The sequence below is a fragment of the Balaenoptera ricei genome, chromosome 8 (genome assembly GCF_028023285.1).
Source record: "Balaenoptera ricei isolate mBalRic1 chromosome 8, mBalRic1.hap2, whole genome shotgun sequence".
Lineage (NCBI taxonomy): Eukaryota > Metazoa > Chordata > Mammalia > Artiodactyla > Balaenopteridae > Balaenoptera > Balaenoptera ricei.
Genome location: NC_082646.1, coordinates 104778154 through 104802230, shown reverse-complemented (window position 1 = coordinate 104802230; position 24077 = coordinate 104778154). Strand labels below are relative to the sequence as shown.

The 24077-nt window shown below is 42.0% G+C and overlaps 1 protein-coding gene and 1 pseudogene across 1 annotated transcript; one reads left to right on the top strand and one right to left on the bottom strand.

Annotated features, from left to right (window-relative positions):
* Positions 1–1366: 1366 nt before the first annotated feature.
* LOC132370238 (secretoglobin family 1D member-like) lies at positions 1367–4083 on the bottom strand. Its single transcript, XM_059929965.1, has 3 exons — positions 4029–4083; positions 2138–2325; positions 1367–1432 (listed from the first exon to the last, which is right to left on the bottom strand). Exons 1-3 carry the CDS (start codon positions 4081–4083, stop codon positions 1367–1369), a joined length of 309 nt encoding a protein of 102 aa, XP_059785948.1.
* Positions 4084–21299: 17216 nt separating this feature from the next.
* LOC132370031 (ubiquitin carboxyl-terminal hydrolase 46-like) lies at positions 21300–22551 on the top strand (annotated as a pseudogene).
* Positions 22552–24077: the final 1526 nt, after the last annotated feature.

The following is a 24077-nucleotide window of genomic DNA, read 5'->3' as shown; positions in this document are numbered from 1 at the left end:
GGTGTGGCAGTGGAGGGGGCAGAACTTAGTGAATTTGTAGATGTCAGGAGAGAGATGAGCTGTGTTAGGTTCATAAAACTCTCCCAAAGATATCCACATCTTAATCCCTGGAACTTGTAATGGTTATCCTTCCACGGTAAAAAAAGGACTTTGCAGATGTGATAAAGTTACAGCTTTTGAGATGGGGGATTATTCTGAATTCTCAGGTGTTCTCTAAGTGCCATCCCACATATTTTATATGAAGGAGGCAGAGGGAGATTTGATACACAGAGAAAAGGAGTAGGCAATGTGACCCCACAGGGCAGAGATTGGAGTGACGTGAACGCAAAACAAAGAATGCCATCAGCCATCAAAGCTGGAAGCAGCCATAACAGATTTCTCCCTAGACCCTCCAGAGGGAGCATGGCCCTCCTGACACAATGATTTCAGCAGAGTGTTACAGATTTTGGGCTTCTGTCCTCCAGACTTTGAGAAAATAATTTGATTGAAGTCACCAAGTGTGGGATAGTGTGTTATAGCAGCCACTGGAAACTAATCCAGGAGCCTATACTGTCTCCAAGTTTTCATTGGATGGTGGGTCCATTAGCCAGGATGGGGTAGGGGCACATGGAAGAGGAGTAGGTTATGGGCAGACAGTGTTTTCAATTTTATATATTCCTTTGGAAGTAACTGTGGAGGAGTTAATTTGAAGGGAGTTCTCCAGGTGGCAGCTGGTGGCTTGTTTCTGGAGCTCTTGGGATAATTTGAGAGAGGAAGCATTGGCCCAAGGTATTGGTGAGGGTAGAGACATCGATGATCAATGTGATCGTGCAGAGTCAAAAAGAGTTAACTGACAGTTGAACCCTGGGAATTGACTAAGAATTGAAAAGTAGATGGAAAATGAATTACACTGGACAATTCATAGGATTGAAACCACAGTAAAGGGAAGAGGACCAAGCAGTTTGGTTGTGGTTAGGATGAGGACAAACTATGAATGATGCTGCTGGTTGGGATTTACATGACTGGCCAGACATGCTGTGGGCATCCCTCAAATCTAGACCAGTAATAGGAATTTTTTAACTGCTTTTTACCATTAACCATCCTTTCATCATGGCAACATGAATGGGAAACCTGTAAAGAAATGCAGGATGATTCATGACCAAATATTTCTTCTTGGGAGCCCTACACCTCAGGTTGCCGCGGCTAACTGGACATTGGGTCGCTAAAATTAACTAGTGACGACACCCAATGGCTGCTTCATGATGAAAACCACCCCAACCCAAAGCCAGAGACTGTTGGATAATCAAGACAAATAGAGAAGTGCAGGGCAAGTCATTTATTGAGCAAGATGTTGAAACCTTTACATTTTCCAGGGATGATCAGGTGATCAACCCAAGACGAAGGATAGAAAACATTTCAAATCTGTGAAACCACACTTCACCAGTACTTTCCCCTGAAATAGAAAAAGAAAGAAAGAAAGGGGAGGTCATTCTTGCTGCTGCTGGAGATGACACATTAACACAGACTCTCATTCACAACTAAGTTGTCAATGAAATTTCAACCAGCAAAATGGAAATGGAAGGGCCCAAGGCAGGAACCCAGGCTGTATGGTAAACGATATACACCTGGTACAATCACAAAAAACTTTGCAGGTCAGGAAAGAATCCTTTCCATAGACAAGCAAATAAACCCTGAGGTGGTCATCCAAGAGCGGGACTCAGGTTTCCAATGGAAGGAGGAGAATGCAGTTTGGACAGAGCAGTTCAGCCATTCTTTTCTCGGATGTCCCAGGAACTCTACATGTTCACACCAAAGGGGACACAGAGTTATGAGATGGGGACAGGGGTGAGAGGAGAATTGGCAAGCACTGCTCTCAGGAGATTCCCAGTCTCATGTTGTGGAAATTCAACCTGACAGCACATGTCCTCCCCCGTAGGACACTCTGGAGAACCTGGCGCCCAGGGAGGTGACCCCAGAAGGAAGAACATGCCCAGATGCTCTGTGCAACCTTCCTTAGGAAAGCTCAGCAGGTGGGATGTAATCATTCTATCAGAAGTGAGCAGCGAGGCAGGTGCCCCCCCTTAGAGCAGCACACTGACCCCTTCCCGGGATGTACAGCTGAACAGAATCCTCTGTGCAGAAAGAAGAAAGAAATTACCAGTGTTTTTGTAAGTAGCAGTTTGTTTACAAAGGAGAACTGATTCACGCATTTCTTCACTTCCATCTTGGCCTCAACAGCTTCTGGAGGTGCATTATATTTCTGAAGTTTTGCCTTGTATACTTCATCAGGTTTCCAGAAAAAGCCTGTCAGATCATCAATGAGGGATGAACAGACGAACGCATTGCCTGGAGCAGAAGAAAAAAGAGGAATGACGCAGGGAAAGTCACCTTTTTCCCCATGGTTCCCTGAACTAGAACTAGACAGGAACCCCAGGAGTTTTACGATCTCATCACGTAATTGTGCCAATGGCAGTGCAAGACCCTAAGGTTGTGACTTCCTCAAGACTCCAGAGCAAGCAGCTGAGCCAGGACTAGAAATCACTTTCCCGATCCCGAGTTCAGTTTTCTTCCTTTTTAAAGTATACCCACTACTTTCCAAGGCTCTCTCGGTTTGCTGAAATTCACTTTCCCTAGATTTCAAAAAATTAAGTTTTGCCTGTCAGTTGAGTGACACCTTATTTTGTCTTGGATATTGGGGAAGAGGAGATTACAGTAATCGAGTTTTCAAGTGAATGGTAGAGTCAGATCTTACCAGAGAGCAGAGAAAGGAGAATAAATCCAGAGAAGAGTAAGTAAACTATATGTTGGCAGATGCTTTTTTGAGACTAAATTAAAGAATAGGATTGTATCATTGGATGCAGACATAGCTAAAAAAGCAAAAATCTGATCAATTTGAACACATTTGAAGCGTATCCACAAAGTTATGATTGGCTCTTTTGTTCTGCAGTGAGGTACAGAATTCCTAGAGAAGGTGAGAGGTGGGAACTGGAGCTAATTCCTGACCCCACTGGAACGGTGCTGAGACCGGAAGTAATCACTTTTCTTGGTCTGGATTCTCCATCCCCCCCAAGTCTTGGCAACCACCTGGCAGCCTGGGATGCACTCTACCAGGCTCTGATCTGACCCCTGGTCAGACATCCAACTATGCAGAGAATTTGAAAGGACAGCACAAGGAAAGAGAAGGACATTTAGAAAGTCGGATAAAAGAGAAACACTCAAAGAGACTGGCATCAGTATTGAGGGTTTGAAGGTGTGCAAAAGTATTAATGAACACATGGCTGGAATTAATTGTAGAAAAATAAAGTTTGTGGCTCTAATGATTATACTAGTTCTACTACCATTACTGGTAGGACGCCTAGGAAACTAGTAGTATTTGTAGATATATAGAATTCTCCTTATTCTCAGGCTCCATTTGAAGATCTAGTATTCAGAGATTCAGAGAACACTGGCTCTTCTTGAACTGAAAACTCTCCCTAAACCTTTCCAGCTGTAACATTTTCTGAGTCTGAATCTATGACTTAAAAAGGCTGTGTACTCAAGTGTCACCTAAGAAACTCTAGGAAGGAGAACATGTGATAACTACTAGATACCTGTTTGTTACCTAGAGCTGGACTCTTGACACACTTAATCCCACTCCATTGTCATAAACTACTCTTGGTGGGCACTGGAAAACCCAATGATAAGAGGAGAGTTGGAGAGATTAAGCATTTTGTTCAAGGTCAAAGCACTGGTAAGTGGCAGAGCTGTGATTCACATCCAAATCTTATTATGTCACGCTGCTTCTGAAACACAGATCACAGACAAAGAGTGAGGCTTTGGGTGGAAAACTCTTAAAATTTGCCTGCAATGACTTTTTTGGTAAAAGTTCTAGAATATATTGGGAATTGATCAAATGGGGCCCGGGCTTCTGGGGACTCGAAGTCAAGTAAAGGAAGAGGTTTGGATTCTGATCTGTTCACACCTCGCCCCAAATAAATTCACTTAGTGAAAATACCTAGAGAAAGGTCCTCAACAGGGCTGGTGCTGGGCGGATTAGAAAGGATACTCACCCTCGTAGCAGCAAAGGGCCAGAGTGACCAGCAGGACAGGCAGGGACAGCCTCATGGCTTATTTTGCTTTGAGTTTTCAGCCTTAGTGAACAATAAGCAATTAGGAGCTGGACTCAGGAGCTTGGGGAGCCCAGGGTTATTTGTACCTGGAGAGCTCTGCTTGTCCTGCCCATATAGACACGTGGCAGGTGGTAAGGTCTGGCTTCCAGCCCTTCCTTCCTCAGTCAAGGCTGATGTCATCCACCAGTGTCACAGTCTCCAATGACTTGGTCAAAGTCCCATTTATAGGCATTACTGACACCACGCACCTCCCCTTTGTAGCAAAAACTGAGGTGGTAGTTTCACAAATGTGTAATCAGTTAAGGGATGCGAGCCCTCCTGGATGTCAGTGCCTGGTTTTGCTCATCTTTGCAGAGCATAGTGCCTCGCACAGAGAAGAGGATAAGCACATATTCCTTGAATAAATGAATGAATATGGATGAACAAACCATTAGCTTGGTTAGGGGACATCTTTAGTGTTAAATGATGCCTGCTGTGCCAGGTTTCCCTTGGGCAGCCGAGGGAGAAAGGTTAGTAGCCTGGTGACAATTGTGAAAGAAATCAGTGATTTTCAGTATCCCAAGAGAAAAGAGTGCAAAGAAGAAGACTACCTCCCCAAGTACTAATTTTCTACTCTTAATGTTTGAAAAAGTATCACAAGAGATTTCAGATCAAATCAAGCTCTAATCTGATGAAAAGAGCCTCCTCTTTACTTTTCCTAATCAAATAGGAGGATCACACCTTCTGAGTCACAGGGTCCTAGCAGTGGAGAAGCCTGCAGAGTCTCGTCCTCTCTGCAGCCATGAGCAGAGGGCTTATGGAAACACAGGGAGAGGCATAGACAATTCCCAGTAAAGGCATTGGGAAGCGAGGCTGCTTATAAACGCGGGCATATTTGAGTGGCACTCAAGAATATGTGGAATTCTGACATGGAGGAATGTTTGCAGGAGGGATCACAAGGGCACAGCATGAGAGAGGACAAGACAGCATAAACCACATGGTTTGTTGGAGGAATATCAGCTACCCAGGTTACTCTGAAACTTACAGTAGCACATGGTAGAATAGGGAAGGTTTATGACTGGAGAGACAAGGTAAGCCAAGTCAGGAGAGTTTCCACTGTACTCTGTGGGCAGCGGTGGAAGAATGGATGGGTGAGGTGAGACACATCTAGATTTTTTTGCCCCAGTGCTTTCATGCTGGGTTTCAGCTCTTAAGTCAAAGTCTCATGGGTTTTTCATACCCATTGTGATGGCTACTATAAAAAAAAATGAAAAGAGGGAAGGGAGGAAGGAAGGAAGGAAGGAAGGAAGAAAGGAAGGAAGGAAGGAAGAAAAAACCTAGTGTTGGCAAAGATGTGGAGAAATAGGGACACTTGTGCATTTTTGTTGGGAATGTAAAATGGTGCAACCGCTAAGGAAAATAGTATGGCGGTCCCTCAAAAGATTAAAAAGAATTATGATATGATCAATCAAGTTCACCTCTGAGTATATATGCAAATGAATTGAAAGCAGGGTCTCAGACGCATATTTGCTTTCCTGTGTTCATAGCAGCATTATTCACAATTGCCGAGAGGTAGAAGTAACCCAAGTGTCTATAGACAGATGAATGGATAAGCAAAATGCGGTAGATACATATAATGGAATATTATTCCTATTCAGCCTTATAAAGTAAGGAAATTGTGTCACATGCTACAAATGGATGAAACTTGAGGACAGACAGTGCACTAAGTGAAATAAGCCTGTCACAAAAAGACAAATACTGTATGACTCCACTTATGTAAGTTTTCTACAGCAGTTAAATTTATAAAAACAGAGAGTAGAATGGTTGTTGGCAGGGGCTGGGGGAGGGAGACTATAATGTCCAATAAAAAATTGAATCATCAAAATCACAGTGAGCTGATTATAACTGGAAACATACCATTGTTGTCTTCCATACAGTTTCTTTGGGAAGCAAAACCTTCTGTAGCTAATAATATTAGCGGTAATAAAAAGAGTTGCAAAGTTTTTTGGTTACTAACTATGGCCAGACAATGTGCAAACATAATTTATCATATTTGATCATTGTTGCAAATCTATAAGCTATTACACTTCCCATTTTTACAGGTGAGTCAAGTAACTTGCATACGGTAAGAAACTTGCTCAAACTTGCAGTTTGGAAGCTAGTAGGTCTAGTTCAGGCATTGATGGTGTGTGGATGGTAAAGTAACAAAGTGGTACTTTCAGTAGGGGTGGTGGTGACCTGTCAGAAAATATATTGAAATATACATAAATGGAAATTTGCAAATCTTTTTCAGGATAAAATCATGAAACTTTACTCACAGATATAAAAAAGAATGTAAAAAAAACCCCAAAAACCAACCAACCAAACAAAAAACCCAGAGGCGCATGCCTTATTCCTGAAGGAAATATTAGAAAATTTAAAGAAGTCAACTATTCTCAAATGATTCTACAGATTTAATCCAGCCCACGTCAGAATCCGAATCGGTCAGTTTTACACTGTTTTGAATTCTGAAGTGCTGTTTGGATCTTTCAAAATTAGAATATATTCATTTATTGAATAGTGGGAGAACCCTGACTTTGGCCTCAGGTTTAAGCCCAGCTCTGACACTTTTTACTCGTGGGGACACCAGCAAGGTACTCACCCTCCCAGCCTCAGTTTCCCCATCTGTAAAATAAGGGTGATATAATACTACCTACTTCATAGGATTAGTCTTAGGATAAATGAATTAATGCAGGAAAAAATGTCCAGCACAGTGTCTGGCAGTAAATATCAGGTATTACACTTATGTAACCAAAAGGAAAAAATATAAATACTAAGTCAAACAAAATAAATCACCTCATTCTCAAAGTCCGATATCAAACTGAGTCTACATGACTCTACCAATGAGGAATGTTTATTTATCTTAAATGCTAACAAAGTATGCTTCAGAATTTGACTCTGGCTCCATTGGGATTTTTCTCAGTTAAGATGAGATTGCTTAATTTATTGTTTTGGTCATGTCTAAGTGACTGTTATTGTGGTTTTAATATCCTCAATACTAATTCTTGGAACTAAGGGTATAGGAGGGTACTGGGTGGAGGTAGATATTATTTATCCCAAGACACACAGGGACTTTAGACTGATGTCGTCAACAGGATGCTCTGGTCACTTTTGGCTGATGCTCATGTCCTTTTGGCTGAGGTTGAAATCCCGGGGACTCTCTAGGGGTTAAGTCTCTAGTTAATACCTACATGGGGAGATGGAAACATTTAAGACATCGCTTCTGGATCATGATGCCCGCAGATACTTTTACACTATGTGTATCATGTGGTTACACTGGTCGTCAATTCCCATCTCCCCTCTGACATTCTTGTTCCAATTTACAAAGACAGAAGCCTTACATTTCATCAGATCTTACACAGCACTGACTCTGCAGGTACACTCTCTAGACTCCAAAAGAATAATTTAGAGTAATATTTTGTGGTAGACAAATTTTTTTCTGTAGAAGTGATTTCTGGTTCCTTGCTTTGAATAAAATCAAAGGAGGACCTAATTTAGTCATGGCTGATAAACCATTAAGAATAATCCTGAGCGATAGTTCATTATGTCATTTTTAGCTCATCTGCCCAGAGGAATTCAAAGAATCTAGTGACATCACTACCAGAAACTCATTCTTTTCGCATCTGCACACTCATGTGACAAGTATTTTCAGAATTTACATCTATAAAGATGAGACGCATGAATAAAATTGCCTCATTTTAGCAATAAATGGTATTATCCATGCATATATAAAATAAAAAAGTCTCATTCAGCTTATTGAGATACATTTATCAATAACATTTTACATCATGTATTTAAAAAAGTATCAACAATTGAAATAAATGTCTGGTCTTCATCCAAAGCTGCAAGCATCTCTGCTCGTACCCAAATCACCAATGCACCTTATTTTACAAACTCCTCAAAGCCATTTTATTCCTTCTTCCCATGCCTTTCTGCGTTGTTGAGCCTATGAGATTTATGCCCTGAGGTTCCTCAGGGAAACGTGTGAGTGATGTAACCACTCCTTACTACTCCCACAGACCACGTTCCGGGCCCTCTCCTACACATAAGGCAGCTCAGACTTTGGGCCACAGCTGTGAGCTGCAGAGGGAGGCACATGACATGGGAAAGGCCATTGGGCATCAGAGACTGTTTCCATCGCCTGTTTGCCAACTGTTGCCATAATTCAATGGTCCCAAATGTCTAAATCTTTTTTCTGTTTGAACATGGGGAAAAGAAGGAAAAAATAGAAATACTTGGTTTGCTCTGGAATTTTCTGTAACAGTTTCTTATTGTGTGCATTGCCTTACTTGTGCATTTCATAACTCTGGGGATCCAGTCCAGGTGCCATCTCAGACACAACCTGGAGTTTGGGGACCCTTCATCCAACCACACATTGACCTCATACATCATCTTCCACCAGCAGATACTCTGCCGACCCAGTGATATCATGTACTCTCCCTGGGTGGCCTGACTCTTCTTTCCCCGGAAGGCAGAAGTGTGCTTATCACAAAATAGTTTGCCTCAATAATACCATTTTTAACTTTGTATTTGAAATCAACTTCAAATTTACAGAAAAGGTGCAATGATATTTCCACTGGAACACCCATACTCCTTTACCCAGATCCACCACTTGTTGATGTGTTACTTCATTTGCTCTGGTATGCAGTCTCTTCGAGGGAATTCTGTTCTAAACACATTTCCAACAGATATGCAAAATCTTAAACATCAGTTTATCACCGCATATCCCATCCCAATCCCAGAGCTCTGGCAAGATCATGCACAAATCTAGTGGCAAATCAAGGACTAACTAAATTACAAGGAACAAGCCTAAAGTGGCCTAAAGCCCCCTCAGTGACACAAGAAACATGCAGGTTGCATTCAGATGAGCTGTGGGACATTGCACCTATGAAATTGTCATAGGTCCACGAGATTTCTAGCGGTTACTCCAACGATTTTATTCCACCATTAGAAGACACTTGAATGTCAAGGACTCTCCTTCCACCCTAAGCTCCTTTTCTGCAGGAGTCAAGACTGCCAGACCAAGGTGAGGCACTGAACGGATGTTACCTGAAGCAATTCCAGAGGGAGAGCTGCCTTGCAGCAGTGAAACCAGGTGTTAACAACTCTTCCTGCCCCTCCCACAGTCAGTAAGGTGAGCTGGCGTGTCCTTGAGATACACGTTCTCATTGTAGGTCAGCCCCACAGGTGCAGGAGACCCCTGAGGACAGCAGGTCACAACCCCTTCACAGGTCCCTTCCCAAATAGGGGAGTTTGAGTCCTCTGCAAGCACAAGTGCCACTTATGATGATGGAAATAGCAGATTTTCACCATCTTTCCCCTTGAGAAGAAAGGAGTAATTCTATGGCATTCACGACAGGTTGCATGTAGTTTGTTTGTTTTTGTTTGTGTGTTTAATGAATTCTGGAAGAAGCACATGAAGAGGAAGCCAAATAACCTCCGGACCAGGAAACTGCTGAGCCCACACTCACTGTAGGATCCACAAGACCATTTGCTTTGTTTAACTTTGTAATTTGCTCACCACAAAGACCTTTCTTTATGAACAGTCTTTTGTAGTGAAGTGGACAGTAAGCCTTTTGTTCTTTGTGGATATTGGTCCTCATTAAGCCCCATTGCCAGATAATATTATGTACTCATAGCCTTCGCATCTTCCCCCAAATCCCTCTCATTGTAGATCTGCTGCTTTTTGGGTTTAAGACATAATACATAAGATCTTACAGGAATTTTTCTGATCCCAAGATTACTTAGCACACAGGTATTGACCAATAAAGCTTATGGATTGGTTAACTGACATACTTATTATGCCAGTTAAGTCGTGTTTATCATGTTGTGGGCAACAAACTTACCAGGTATTAACTGTTCTATAAGTCAGACAAATGGCCTCCCTCAGGCCGAATAATGAAATCAAGACTCTGTAGATTAAATCCCTGTGTGCCAGATTGGGTCTCTATTTTCTCTTTTTTGTTTGTTTGGTTGTTTTTTTTTAAAATATAAATTTATTTATTTATTTATTTGGCTGTGTTGGGTCTTCATTGTTGTGTGCGGGCTTTCTCTAATTGCGGCGAGCGGGGGCTACTCTTAGTTGTGGTGCGTGGGCTTCTCACTGCAGTGGCTTCTCTTGTTGCGGAGCACGGGCTCTAGGCGTGCAGGCTTCAGTAGTTGCAGCTCGCGGGCTCAGTAGTTGTGGCTCATGGGTTCTAGAGCGCAGGCTCAGTAGTTGTGGCACACAGGTTTAGTTGCTCCGCGGCATGTGGGATCTTCCTGGACCAGGGCTCGAACTTGTGTCCCCTGCGTTGGCAGGTGGATTCTTAACCACTGTGCCACTAGGGAAGTCCTCTATTTTCTTAGTTCCAGATTTTTTTTTGTCCTATTCGTCTTTCTGATGAAGGCCCGCAAGTTACATATCCCAGACTCCCGTGCCAGCTGCCATCTTGTTAGGTTCTCCAATGAAAGGCGTTGATGGGAGATTGCAAGGTGGGAAGAGGACAGAAGTCATGTTTTCTCAGCATCTGACTTCACCTCTTGCAGTGGTCGTAAAAGCAGTGTCTATAGTACCTACAGCAGCCCAGCCATGGCAATGCTTAATGAATTATGAAAAATGACCACCCAAGCAGGGCACATTCAAGGAGGCTTCTTGAATGGTATGACATAAAGATAAATCAAGAAAGCATCTAGTCTGGTGTAACGGTCAGCCTTCAACAACTTGCACGGGGTCAAAACAGAGAAAGACCTGATCTCACTGCATGCTGGGAACTGAGCAACAGGGACTTCCGGGGAAGGGGGCATTACTGCAACCGGGTAAAACCCAGGTTGACTGAAGCTATTTGCAAGTGCCCTGGACCAGTTCCTTCCACCTCAACACCTGGGTTCATTGAACCCACACGCAGGAATCCTCTCTGGAATTGACCTCAAAATGTCTTTGGGGATTACGTATCCCATGCCCCTTTTGTCTCCCTTCCTGGGAAAAGAGAAGCTGGGATCTGAGGCCCAGTTTTTATTGAATCTCTGGGGAAAATGAGTAGTAAGAGAGAGGAACCATCTCCAGTTAGAGAATGCGACTCCCCAAGTTCTCCCAGCAGAACTGATTCAGCAAATTGATTCTATAAATTCCCTATTGACTGAGCCCATAATCTGTGCTTACTTGGGACTACAAAGAAAGGGATGAAAATACCAAGCTTCTTCTTCCCAAGATGTGCAAGGTGGGAATGATTTGGAGAAATGAAAAGAGAGAAACCTGTTAAAATTAGGCCCATTTTAGTAACATAAATGAGATTTAAACCAACACCAAGCCATTTTTTGGAAAAGAGGAGAGTCAGAGTCTTTAATAAAATGGTCTTCCTCTCAGCTAGGCAAACATACTGGGAATGGGAGAGAATGTTCAGTCAATGCTTTGCCGAGGCTCAAATGTGGTGATGATTTGGGGTAGTTCCTTTAGTTTGTTCAAATTCTCCAATCACAGCCTTGGAGCATCTCCCATGGACCCAAAAGCCTTAGATTGAAGATTGTGAAACCAGACAGAACTCTCAAGCCATTTAACTTGCTGCTGCTTCATTTCTTGAGTATTTTGATACCAAAATTATGTCTGCCTCCTTTTTCACATAAGTTTCATTCTCTGGTAAACACCAGGACACAGCAAAGAGAGGGACTTAGAGGCAAGTGAGAGTGACTTTCCTAACACTAATCAGGAAGGTCAAACTCAGGTTCCTCAGCAAGGTGTCAGTTCATTGAGGCTTGAAGGATGAACAGCCCTCCAGGCAATCAAGGTGGATGCAGAGATATATAGAACAAGGAGGTGGAGCCTCAGTCGTTACCACGAGAAGGAAGATGTCCAGTGCTCTCCTGGAATCCCACCTAGTCCACGGACACTGACACCCACATTCTCCCTATTCCTCTATGCCCATAACCCTGAATCTCAGGAAAACACTTGTTTGTTTGTGTTCCCATGTATATGGTCATTTATGTGCACCAATGAAGAGGACTCATACACATCTGTTTTATTCCTTGACATGCCCCTCCACTAGATTCATCTCTTCTCCACCCATATTGGCTGTTAGGTGAAATTCCATAATTATGGTCTCCTTCCTTTATCATAGCCACATAGAATCTCAATCCCCAGTGGAACACAAGTTCTTCTGGGAGTGATATTTCTATGAGCCTCATGGTCAGTGGCATTGCTGGGCCCCCTCATAGGGAAGGCTTTGCTCCCCTACTGAAGGGAATCACTTGCATGCTTCCAGCTCGCATTGGTTCTGTTCTGCTTCTCACAGTTCGCAGTAAACCTATTGATAGTGTCCAGGAGAGTGATCATAAAGTGTAACGCAAGTCAGATCACACTGGAGTTCCCTTTTCTTTGCGGATGGTGATTTTCTTGAGCCTGGACTCTGGAATCCATCTTCTCTTCAGTTCCGTTGCCACTTCCTCATCATCTCTGACCTGGACTTGCCCAGGAGCCCGTTTCCCTCATCAGTCGTTCTTTGTCTGGGTCCTCCCTGCAGTCACGGCCATTCACGCATAAACCTCCTGTCAAACACGCGTTTCATGTCAGGCACTGTTCTTGTCACTGTGGATACATCAGTGAAGAAAACAGACAAAAATCCCTGCCTTCCTGAAGCTCATGTTTTAGCGAGGGGAGAGAAATAATAAACCAAATAAGGAAGTAAAATATATGGTATATTAGAAGGCAATAAGTGCTATGGAGAAAAATAAAAGTAGGGTGTAGGAGTGATTTAATTAGGAGTGATTTAATTTAATTAGGAGTGATTTAATTAGTGATTTAATTAGTGATTTAATTTAATGTAAGTGCTTGACATTAAGTTTTGATTGCCAAGGCTTCCATTTCAAAGACATCCAACTCGAATAAACATATTACCGGCTACACAACTAGATAAAGAGCCAGACCTTCCCACCCATGAAGGTCCCCATCTAGAAAGCTCTGGGGGACCTAAGTAAGTGACTGCTTGAGTGATCCTGCCCCTTCCTTCCAACGCCCTCATTCCTGCTCTTATGTTTTAAATTCTTCATTAAAGAGTGACCCACAAAACCCTAGCCACCCCACCCTCAGCTCCAATAACACAGAACCCCAGGTCTGAATTCTCTCTCTCTCCACCCATGACTTCTATACGTGGCCCGGGGCATGCAGTGTCCCCTCCAGGACATGTGAGTAATAAACCTTGTTCTTCCAAATTCCCTGATGGTTGTTGCTGAGGTACATCTTGCAATCATAATAAGAACCACAAGGGCTGTTCCAACCACGAGATTAGCTCCGGTGGGGACAAGTCTGGGGGGGGATCCACCCAAGTACTATGGGCCCAGGGGAGTACCCCAGGCATTCCTAGCCGACAGCATCACTATCCACAGGCTGAGAAACAACACAGAACAGGTGGACGCAAATGGCCTCACTGAAGAGGTAATGTTTCAGCCCAGATTTGAAGGAGTGAGAGAGAGCACCAGGCATCTGGGAGATGAGCTTTCCTGGTGGAGGGACTCTCCAAGGTCTGGCTGGACAATTCTCTTAGTTTTATATAAATGTGTATTGTCCTCAATTATTCTAGGGTGCAATATTCCAGGAAACAGCACACTGTTCAGTTCTGTTGACCAACGTGCTGAACAACCATCACAAGACCCCAGAGGGTGTTCACTTCTTAACCTCCCAGCGACCGGTCCACTTTTTCACCTTCCATTCGCCCCCCCATCCCCATGCAATCTGGCTTCCTCCCCAACTATTTTAGCAATAATTTCTTACACTTTATTTATTTATGATGTAAGAGTGGTCATCCATTCTATTTTTTAAAAATTTTATTGGAGTATAGTTGATTTACAATGTTGTGTTAGTTTCAGGTGTACAGCTAAGTGATTCAGTTATACATATACATATATTCATTCTTTTTCAGATTCTTTTTTCATAACATTATCACAGAATATTGAGTAGAGTTCCCTGTGCTACATAGGTCCTTTTTGCTTATCTATCTTATATATAGTAGTATGTGCTTGTTAATCCCAAGCTCCTGATTTATCCCCCCAGCCGCCATGTTTCCCCTTTGGTAACCATAAGTTTGTTTTTAATATCTGTAAGTCTGTTTCCAGTTAAAGATTTTTATACAGTAAAAGGTAGAAGTCTCCTTTTCTTTCTTCCAGATGGTTATTAGCATTGTCTGACCAAAAGATAAATGATCTTTTAACTACTGAATTGTAACATCGTTTATGCTATATATTAAGTTCCCTAGATGTATAGATCCATTTTTTAAAAATATTTATTTATTTATTTGGTTGTGCTGGGTCTTAGTTGCGGCATGTGGGATCCAGTTCCCTGACCAGGGATCGAACCTGACCCCCTGCAATGGGAGTGTGGAGTCTTAGCCACTGCACCACCAGGGAAGTCCCTATGGATCCATTTTTAAGCTATCATGTTCCACGGCACAGTTGCCATTTCTGTGCCAACACTAACCTGGATCAAGGTGAATTTTTTTAGTAAGTTTTAATATCTGACACAGCAAGTGACCATTCAATGTTTTTCCCAAACTTCTTGGTTATTTTCAGACATATATTCTTCCATATGAATTTAAAAATAATTTTATCCGGTTCCTGATAAAACCACAGTGGAATTCAGGTTTAAAGCGCATTACATTTATATATCAGTTTTGGAAAGATGGACATTTTTATAATTAGTCTTCTAAAGGCACATATGTACCGTACTTGTCAGATTTGTTTTTAGGGATTTTATGAATTTGTCACTTTTGCAAATGGGCTATCTTTTTCCTGTCTAATTCTCAATGGCTATCTCATACATCTTATAAAATCTGTTGTAATTTTTATATATCAAGCATGTATCCAGCCACTTACAAAGCAGCTTACCTTATTATTTTAATATTTCTAGTAGTACTCTGTATGTCTCATATCTCCTGGTGAAAGAAAAATATTGTCTGCAAGCAAACATTTTTTTAATCTCATCTTTGGAATTATTTATGATTATTTCCTCCTCTCATTTTAGTGTGACACTTAGAACTTACAAATCAATGTTGACTAATAATGAACATATCGGGCATTTTTGTTTTCCCCGATTTTAATGGAAGCACATTTAGCACTCATTATTTCACAGTGATGTTTGCTGTTGACTTTGAAAAATGATTATATTGGTTCAAATAGTTTTCCTCCCTTCTTACTTACAGTTTTACTAAGAAAGTTCACCAGAATTTATCTAATAGATTAACTTTAATCTATTCATGTAATTATGAGGTTTTCTGTATTCATTTGCTTTTTTTTAAATTAAAAAAATTTTTATTTTATTTTATTTATTTATTTTTGGCTGCATAGGGTCTTCGTTGCTGCACACGGGTTTTTCTCTAGTTGCAGTGAGCGGGGCCTACTCTTCGTTGAGGTGCGCAGGCTTCTCATTGCAGTGGCTTCTTTTGTTGTGGAGCATGGGCTCTAGGCGCATGGGCTTCAGTAGTTGTGGCATGCAGGTTCAGTAGTTGCGGCTCGTGGGCTCTAGAGTGCAGGCTCAGTAGTTGTGGCGCACGGGCTTAGTTGCTCCGAGGTATGTGGGATCTTCCAGGACCAGGGCTTAAAGCAGGCAGATTCTTAACAACTGCGACAGCAGGGAAGCCCTATTCATTTGTTAATTAAAAATTTTGATATTATTTCTGGAACTCCTGTATATATATCTTTAACCTTTTGAACCAAGACTCCTCTCTGGCTTTCATTTATTGGTATGAAGAAAAAATTTACTATATATACACACATATATTTACGTACTACAGCAGTTCTAGGGACTGCTGAGGGGACACTAAGACTCTTTCAGGGGATCAGAGAGGATAAAATTATTTAAAAAATAATACAACAATGTTATTTGCTCACATCAATCTCTCACAAGTGTACAGTGGAATTTTCCAGAGGCTACATGACATGTGATATTGCAACAGAGTAAAGACTGAAGCATATTTATGAATTCAGCTGCCTTCTTTTGAGCCAGACATTAAAGAGACTTGGGAAAATGTAAACAATGCTACTTTTCTCATTGAGAAAGAGTCATCTGGGTAAAGACCAAAGAAGAAAGAAAAACTGAAGAGAGAGTAGAACAGGATTTAAGAAGAGCTGCACACTGCATATTCTTATGTGTTAAAAATGCACTTAAAAATAGTTATTTAAAATACTCTTCAGTTGTTGGACTGTGTGTTTTTGGAAAATACACTGCTCAGAGTCAGGACCAAGTGGGCAATTTCTTTGATTTGGTTGCATTAGTTCTTTCTGAGTCTCTGATCACCTTCCGTGACCTCCAAAATACATATGTATCCCCATCTTTCTAGTTATTTTTTAAATTATCTCAGCGATTTTAAAAATAATGTTTTTTTTTTTATTACATCTCAGTCCAACATGATTGGCCAGGACAGGGGAGATGTTGCATGACAAGCTGGAATTCTGAGGGTGGGGCAGTGGGAGTGTTCCCACAGGGAGTGTGCAATGAAGGGGTGCGCTGTCTGCGGAGAAGTTTTAAATGATCATAAAATGGAACAAAAGTCAGCTGCCTTATATTAGCACCATGAGCTAGTTTTTCTAAAGAATATCACTGATTACCTACTCCTCCCTGATGGACATTCTAGATAATTATTACACTCACCTGGAGCAGATTGCTCCCAGTGGCCTGTTCATGACACATCCTGAACACGTGCGGTCATTCAGGGACCCAGACTTCTTCCGTTGAGTGGCTCCAGCATCTCTAAGGGCCTTAGGGCTCTCCTGGATCTCTGCATCCAGTGGCAGACATTCTGGAAAAGTCAAAACTATGGAGACATTAGAAAGATCAGTGGTTGCCAGGGGCTGGGGAGAGGATGGATGAATAGGAAGGGCACAGAGGATATTTAGGGCAGTGAAACTCCTGTTCTATCATGGTGGGTACATATCATTATACATTGCACAAAATGCATAAAATGTACAACACCAAGAGTGAACCCTTAATGTACACTATGGACTTTGGGTGATGTTGATGAGTCCCTGTAGGTTCCTCAGTTGTAACAACTGGACCACTCTGGTTGGATGTTGATAGTGGAGGAGGTTGTGCATGTTTGTGAGGAGGAGGTATATGGGAATTCTTTGTACTTTCAGCTCAACTTTGTTGTGAACCCGAAACCATGGTAAAAAGTAAAGTCTATCAAAGAAGGGGAGGGACTTCCCTGGTGGTCTAGTGGTTAAGAATCTGCCTTCCAATGCAGGGGATGTGGGTTCGATTCTTGGTTGGGGAGCTAAGATCCCACATGCCATGGGGCAGCTAAGCCTGCGTGCTGCAACTACTGAGCCTGTGCTCTAGAGCCCGTGAGCCGCAACTAGAGAAGCCCGCGTTCCGCACAAAGGAGCCTGTGAGCTGCAGTGAAAGATCCCGCATGCCACCATGAAGATCCAGCGTGCCGCAGCTAAGACCTGATGCAGCCAAATTAGAAAAAAAACCAAAAAAAACAACAACAACAAAGGGAAAAAAAAGAGGAAAACGTGCTTCTACAAATACTCTCTTCAAACAAGGGGAAAAAGTCCATATTAAAAAAATGCCAATGAATTAGTCACTATTTATATTGATCAATGACCAGGGAAATCTAAGAGAATCCACTGAAAAAAAACCATCAGAACTGATAAGAATTCACAAAGTTAGCTGAATATATTGACAATGTACAAAAATTGATTCCTTTTCTATAAACCAGCTGTTACCATTACAGAACATCATGGAAAATACAATAATTAGCAACAGAAACAACAGCAGCTGTGTAAATATTGAAATATACCTACCAGAAATATGCAGACTTTTAAGGACAAAAATCATGAAACTTTACTCACAGGTATAAATGGGATCTGAATCAACAGAGGCACATACTTTGTTCCTAAAGGAAATACTGAAAAATTTAAAGATGTCAACTGTTTTCCAATGATTCTAAAAATTCAATGCTGCCCACATCAGAATCCCAATGTGATAGATTTATGTTCTGTTATGAATTCTAAAGTACTATTTGGATTGTTTGGCTCTCTCAAAATTAGCATGTACTCACTTATTGAGTTGAGAGGAGGGACCCAACTTTGGTCCCAGGCTACCTGGGTTCAAGCCCAGCTCTGACGCTTTCTACTTGCGGGGACACCAGCAAGGTGCTTACCTCCCCAGCCTCCATTTCCCCATCTGTAAAATAAGGTGACATAATACTGCTTACCTCATACAATTTGTCTTAAGGTACATGCATTGATACTGGAAAAAATGTCCAGCACAGTGTCTGACAGTAAATGTCAGCTACTACACTTACGTAACAAAAGGGAAAAGATTGTAAGTACTAAGTTAAACAAAGTAAATCACCTCCTTCCCAAAGTCAAATATCAAACAGAGTCTACCTGACTCTGCCAAGGAGGAATGTTTATTTATCTTAAATGTAAACAAAGAGTGCTTCAGGATTTGGCTCTGGTTGCACTGGGGATTTTTCTCAGTTAAGATGAGATCGCTTAATTTATTGTTTTATGGTCATGTCTAAGTGACTGTTATTGTGGTTTTAATATCCTCAGTACTAATTCTTGGAACTAAGGGTATAGGAGGGTGGTGGGTGGAGATAGATATTATTTATCCCAAGACACACAGGATCTCTGGATTCCTGTCCTTAGCGGTATACTCTGGTCACATATGTCCCTTCTGGTTGAGGTTGAAATCTCAGGGCTCCTCTAAGGATTTGGTCTTCTAATTGGCCAACACATACCAGGAGGATGAAAACTCTTAAGGGGTCACTTCTAGATCGAACATCTACACATCCTTTTACCACATACACAAGTGTGGTCACACTGACTCTCGTTTCCTGCCTCCTCTTTCACAAAGACAGAAGACATACTGTCATCCGTCAGAATCTTTGTACAGACCATTGACTCTGATGTACAAATCTCCAGACTTCAAAAAAAATAACAATTTATTTTGTGGTACAGAAAATTTTTTCTGTAGAAAGCGGTTGCTAATTCCTTGCTCTTAGTAAAATCAAAGGAGGACCTAATTTAGCCTGGATGATAAATCATTAAGAATAAATTTGAGGGACTTCCCTGGTGGTCCAGTGGTTAGGATTCTGCACTTCCACTGCCAGGGGTCGGGGTTCGATCTGTGGTCAGGGAACTGAGATCCCTCAAGCCGCACGCCAAAAAAAAAAAAAAAAAAAAAAAATTGAAAAAAAAATTGAAACTTTGAGTGATTTATTATAGAGTGACATCACTACCACAATTTTATTCTTTTCACATCTGCACATTCATGTGACAAGTGTTTTCAGAATTGACATCTATAAGGATGAAAAACATGAATAAAATTGCCTCTTTTTAGCAATAAATGATGTTACCCATGGATATAAAAAATCAAAGAAGGTCCTCTTTCTGCTCGTTAAGAGATGCACTTAACAATAACATTTTATATCATATATTTAAGAAGTATCAAAAATTTATATGCTGGGTCTTTATCCAAAGTTGTAAGCATCTGTACTGGTACACAGAACATCAATGTATTTTATGTTGTAAACTCCTCAAAGCCATTTATTACGTCTTTAATTGCCATTGTGCACGGTTGTCCCTACAAGATTTATGCCCTGAGGTTCATCAAGGAGATGTGTGGGTTGATGTACCACTGCCTACTCCTCCCACAGGCCACCTGCCAGCCGCCCTCCTACACTTAATGCAGCTCAGACTTCTTGCTACAAGCCGTGAGCTGCAGAGGGAGGCCCAGGTTACCGAAAAGGCCATTGGGCACCGGAGACGGTTTCTTTCACCTTGTTCACCAACTCTTGCCTTGAAGTGTGATCCTATCACGCATCTCTTTTCTGTGTCCTAACATAGGAAGAAGGTAGGAAAATATCAGAAATGCCTGGTTTGCTCCTGAATTCTCCAAAACCGTTTCTCATTGTGTGCACTGTGCTAATTGTGAGCTTCATAATGCTGGGACTCCAGTCCAGGTACCAGTGGGATACAACCCAGAGTTTGGGGACACTTTGTCTGCTTGTAAATTGACTTCATACACCATCTCCCATCAATGGGGTACTCTCATGGCCCAGATATATCAGGTACTCTCTCTGGACAGTCTAAGGCCTCCTCTTTCAAGAAGGCATAACTTGTGTTCATCACAATACATTATGTCTCGGGAATAAAATTTTTAACTTTGCATTTGGAAATAATTTCAAGCTTACAGAAACGTTGCAATGATGTATATGCTAGAAGAACACCTGTATACCTTTACCCAGAGCATCTTATTGTTGACGTGTTACTCCATTTACTTCAGTATACAGTCACTTTAGGAGAATTCTACTCAACAGTGACTTGGGCCAAAGGTCTCAATTTATGGGGCAAAATTTCCAATAGGTATGCAAAGTCTTAAACAGCTCATTACATCATATATCCCTTCCCAACTCCAGAGCCCTGGCACAGTCATATACAAATCCAGTGGCAAAACAAGGGCTAACGCGGAGCAGCTAGGCCCGTGAGCCACAATTACTGAGCCTGCGCATCTGGAGCCTGTGCTCCGCAACAAGAGAGGCCATGATAGTGAGAGGCCCGCGCACCGCAATGAAGAGTGGCCCCCGCTTGCCACAACTAGAGAAAGCCCTCGCACAGAAACGAAGACCCAACACAGCCATAAATAAATAAATAAATAAATAAATAAATAAATAAATAAATCTTTAAAAAAAAAAAAAAAACAAGGGCTAAGAAAATTATATAAATCCCTCTCTATGTCACAATGAACATGCAGGCTGCATTCGAATGACTGTGGAGCTCTGTCCATATGAAACTGTCATGAGTCCATGAGATCTCCAGGTGGTACTCCAGTGGTTTTCTTCCACCACTAGAGGACACCTAAATATCAAGGACTCCCCTTCCACCCTAAGCTTCTTTTCGGCAGGAGTCAAGACTACCAATGTCTACAAATAACAAATGCTGGAGAGAGTGTGGAGAAAAGGGAACCCTCCTACACCATTGGTGGGAATGTAAATTGGTGTAGCCACTATGGAAAACAGTATGGAGGTTCCTCAAAAACTAAAAATAAAGTTGCCATATGATCCAGCAATCCCACTCCTGGGCATATATCCAGACAAAACTATAATTCAGGCCACCACCACCGCGCCTGGCCTCCCTGCAAAAGCTCCACCATGGCCGGTCCTGTATTCACCTTATAAAGATGGCGGTGCGGGATTGCTGTGACCTTTAGACTAATGACTGTCTGAAACATCGTCTGCATCTGTAATATGGGCACCAATGCCTCTGCTCTGGAAAAAGACAGTGGTCCAGAGCAGTTTCCAATCAACGAACACTACTTCGGATTGGTCAACTTTGGAAACACATGATACTGTAACTCCATGCTTCAGGCCTTGTACTTCCGCTGGCTGTTCTGGGAGAATGCGCTGGCATACAAGGTCCAGGAAAAAAATAAGGAAAACCTGTTGACATGCCTGGCAGACCTTTTCTACAGCACCACCACGCAGAAGAAGAAGGTCAGCGTGATCCCACCAAAGAAGTTCATTTCGAGGCTGAGAAAAGGAAACAATCTCTTTCATAACTACAGGCAGCAGGATGCTCACAAATTTTAAAATTATTTGCTAAACACTGGACATCCAGCAGGAAGAGAAGAAACAAGAGAAACAAAATGGAAAATTAAAGACTTCCCTGGTGGTCCAGTGGTCAAGACTCCATGCTTCCAATGCACGGGATGTGGGTTCAATCCCTGGTCAGGGAACTAAGATCCCACGTGTTGCCCAGCGTGGCCAAAAAAATAAAGAGTAAAGTAAAAAAAAATGGAAAACTAAAAAATGGCAACATGAACAAACATGTGGAGAATAATAAACCAGAACTGGGTCCCTGAGGTTTTTCAGGGAACGTTCACCAATGAAACTCGATGCCTGAACTGTGACACTGTTATTTACAAAGATGAAGATTTTCTTGACCTTTCTGTGGACGTGGAGCAGAATACATCTATTACCCACTGTCTAAGAGACTTCAGCAACACAGAAACACTGTGTAGTGAACAGAAGTATGATTGTGAAATGCACTGCAATAAACAGGAAGCCCAGAAAAGGATGAGAAGTCAAAAAGCTGCCTATGATTTTGGCCCTGCACCTCAAGCGATCCAAGTATATGAAGCAGCTCCTCAGGTACACCAAGCTATCTTACCGGGTGGTCTTCTTGCTGGAAGTCCGGCTCTTCAACACCTCCCACGAGGCGGTGAACCTGGACCACATGTACGACCTGGTCGCAGTGGTGGTTCACTACGGTGGTGGTTCACTACGGCAGTGGTCCTAATCTTGGGCATTATATTACTATTGTGAAAAGTCATGGCTTCTGGCTTTTGTTTGATGATGACATTGTAGAGAAAGTAGATGCCCAAGCTATTGACGAATGCTATGGCCTGCTATCGGGTATATCAAAAAATTCAGAATCTGGATATATTTTATTCTATCCGTCAAGAGAATAAGTTAAAGGACTGTGAGACTAATTCAAGTGGGGAAATGTTCAAAGCACTCTTACCTGGTTTCTTTGCAGACGTCCCTCCTCCCCAGCGGCCCACCAGTGGTGTTATTCTGAGTCTCAGAGGTCTGGCTGTGTGACTCTCTCCACCTTTGTTTTTCTACATGAAGCACTACCCTGGGTTTCATGTTAGTCTGAGGTAGAGTTAACTGCAGTCAGATTGTAACAAGGTTTAGAGGAATAACATTTGCTAATTTTAGGATCGGGTACATGCTGTGCCACTGGCTGTGTCTAGCTGAATTAGAATGACATTTCTTACGAACGTCCACAAGTCTATTTGGGGTCTTTGCTAATCTTCCTCAATGGCTTCCAGGGTCTCCTTTCAATGCATTCCTTTAACTTGTCGCTGGAAACATTGCTCCCCGTTTTTAGCTTCTCTGCCTCTTTTCCGACAGAAGGACAGAAGAATGGGGTAGATGCTCACATTTTAGAGCTGCAACTATAGCTTTAAGTTTGTACGAGTGAAAATGCTTAAAAGTGAGTAACCTTGCCGGTGTTAGAATTCCAGGGGCTGAGGAGGTGTGGAGCTCAGGGCAGGCAAAGCCGAGAGGAGGAAGCTTTTGTGTACAGTGGAAAGCTGCTTTTCTTATCTTTCTACCAAAACCAAGTTTCAGGAAAATAGCTCTGTGCTCTTTGTTTTTAGTGATGCTTTTCTTCTGTCCTGTGAGTTGTAGCTGTCTTTCATCCGGCACTGCTAAGCTTTCCAAGGTATCTTTCTGATCCTGCTGGTGTTTCGCAGTCAGTGGTGGCAGGGCTGAGACACCACAGGGACTGCCTTCCACCCAGTTCTCCTTAGTCAGGCGGCACCAACACCCGCCTTCCCCAGGAAGAACGAAGGCGCTGCACCTTTCCTCCCATCTGTCACATGGTACTACTGTTCACGTTTTAGCATTTCAGTCTGTGTACTGAGGCCCTGGCAAGTCCCAGGGCTAACATGAAACCTTCCCTAGAGGAGATACTGGAGTTAAGCTGGGGATACAGCTAGGTCAAAGGAAGTGTCAGTGGGCAGGCGGAGGGATGAACACAATGGCGTTTCTTTGGCTCAGACTCCCAGGATGCTTGACAAGATGGAGTTTTTTGGAAGAACCTCATCTCACCATAGTTCCTTTTACTTTTTTCACTTTTGTTATATACGTATTTATTAAATCATTTGAGTATTGGTACCTTTTATTAAAAGGGTCGATATGGTGTTTTGCTGTTGAGCTGGTTTTTGGTTTCCTACAAGTATTATAAGTTGTAGATCTTGGTTTCCTTTGGGAAGACAGTTGACTTCCATACGCTGTAATATACTATGAACCTGTTATTTTGTTACCTAATAAATCAGCGAATGAACATGCAAACTTTTGACATAATGTGAACTAAAATTGAAAATGTTACTGGCCATTTTGCAACAATTAAGAGCATAGCGCTTTATCTAGATGAAAACTGGATTTCTTACCTTTGAAGTATCTTGAACTGTTTATTGCTCACAAC